The sequence below is a fragment of the Pterocles gutturalis genome, unplaced genomic scaffold (genome assembly GCF_000699245.1).
Source record: "Pterocles gutturalis isolate BGI_N339 unplaced genomic scaffold, ASM69924v1 scaffold1617, whole genome shotgun sequence".
Classification (NCBI taxonomy): domain Eukaryota; kingdom Metazoa; phylum Chordata; class Aves; order Pterocliformes; family Pteroclidae; genus Pterocles; species Pterocles gutturalis.
Genome location: NW_010109848.1, coordinates 21019 through 21748, shown reverse-complemented (window position 1 = coordinate 21748; position 730 = coordinate 21019). Strand labels below are relative to the sequence as shown.

At 60.5% G+C, this 730-nt stretch overlaps 1 protein-coding gene across 1 annotated transcript in view; it reads left to right on the top strand.

Annotated features, from left to right (window-relative positions):
• Positions 1 to 250, top strand: part of CRYBA1 (crystallin, beta A1) — a gene marked incomplete at its 5' end in the record, with an annotated part of 1259 nt that extends 1009 nt beyond the window's left edge. Inside the window, one exon of the mRNA XM_010073090.1 lies at positions 103 to 250. Within this exon, the coding sequence (XP_010071392.1) occupies positions 103 to 250 (148 nt within the window). The remainder of the gene's footprint in view (positions 1 to 102) is intronic.
• Between the last annotated feature and the right edge of the window lie 480 nt (positions 251 to 730).

Below are 730 nucleotides of genomic sequence, written 5' to 3'. Positions count from 1 at the left end.
GTCCCATTCCTGGGCTACCACAGTTGGCGAGGGGACACCCCGTAACCCCTTCGCTTACCTCTTGTCCCCCTTACGGCCGCCTGATGTCTCCTTTTCTTCCAGCTGGGTTGGCTACCAGTATCCCGGGTACCGTGGCTACCAGTACGTCCTGGAGTCTGACCACCACGGAGGAGACTACAAGCACTGGAGAGAGTGGGGCTCGCACGCCCAGACCTCCCAGATCCAATCCATCCGGCGTGTCCAGCAGTAGCTCCCCCCGTTCCAGTACCTCTCTGCAAGGTTTCTAAAGCTCGGTGGCTCCCTTTTGGTGCTAATCCTCCCCTCCTGAAATAACCACCCCTTCTTGTACTGCAACTGCTTATGGAACAACACTCGGGCCCCACCCGCCACAATTGCCAATAAATGTGACTGAAACAGAAAGATAAACCAGCCTGTGGGTGTTTGCTGTTGTGTGTTTGGGATTGAAGTGGCACATCCCCGCTCCAGCCGCAGGGAGCAGACTCCTCCACGCCCAGTCTGAGCAGCACTAAAGCCAGGCGGGGCTCACACCAAGGCAGGTTCATCCCCTGACGGTCCTGCACACACAGGCACAGCCGCCAAATCCTTGGGCGCCGCGGCTCTGCACCCATGGGGCTGCTTCTCCTCTCCGTCCTCCCCTTCCCCAGCCAAGGTGGAGGCCAGCCCGCTCCCAGTCCCCGTGCCCACGCAGACACAGCCATCGCCGCGCCGC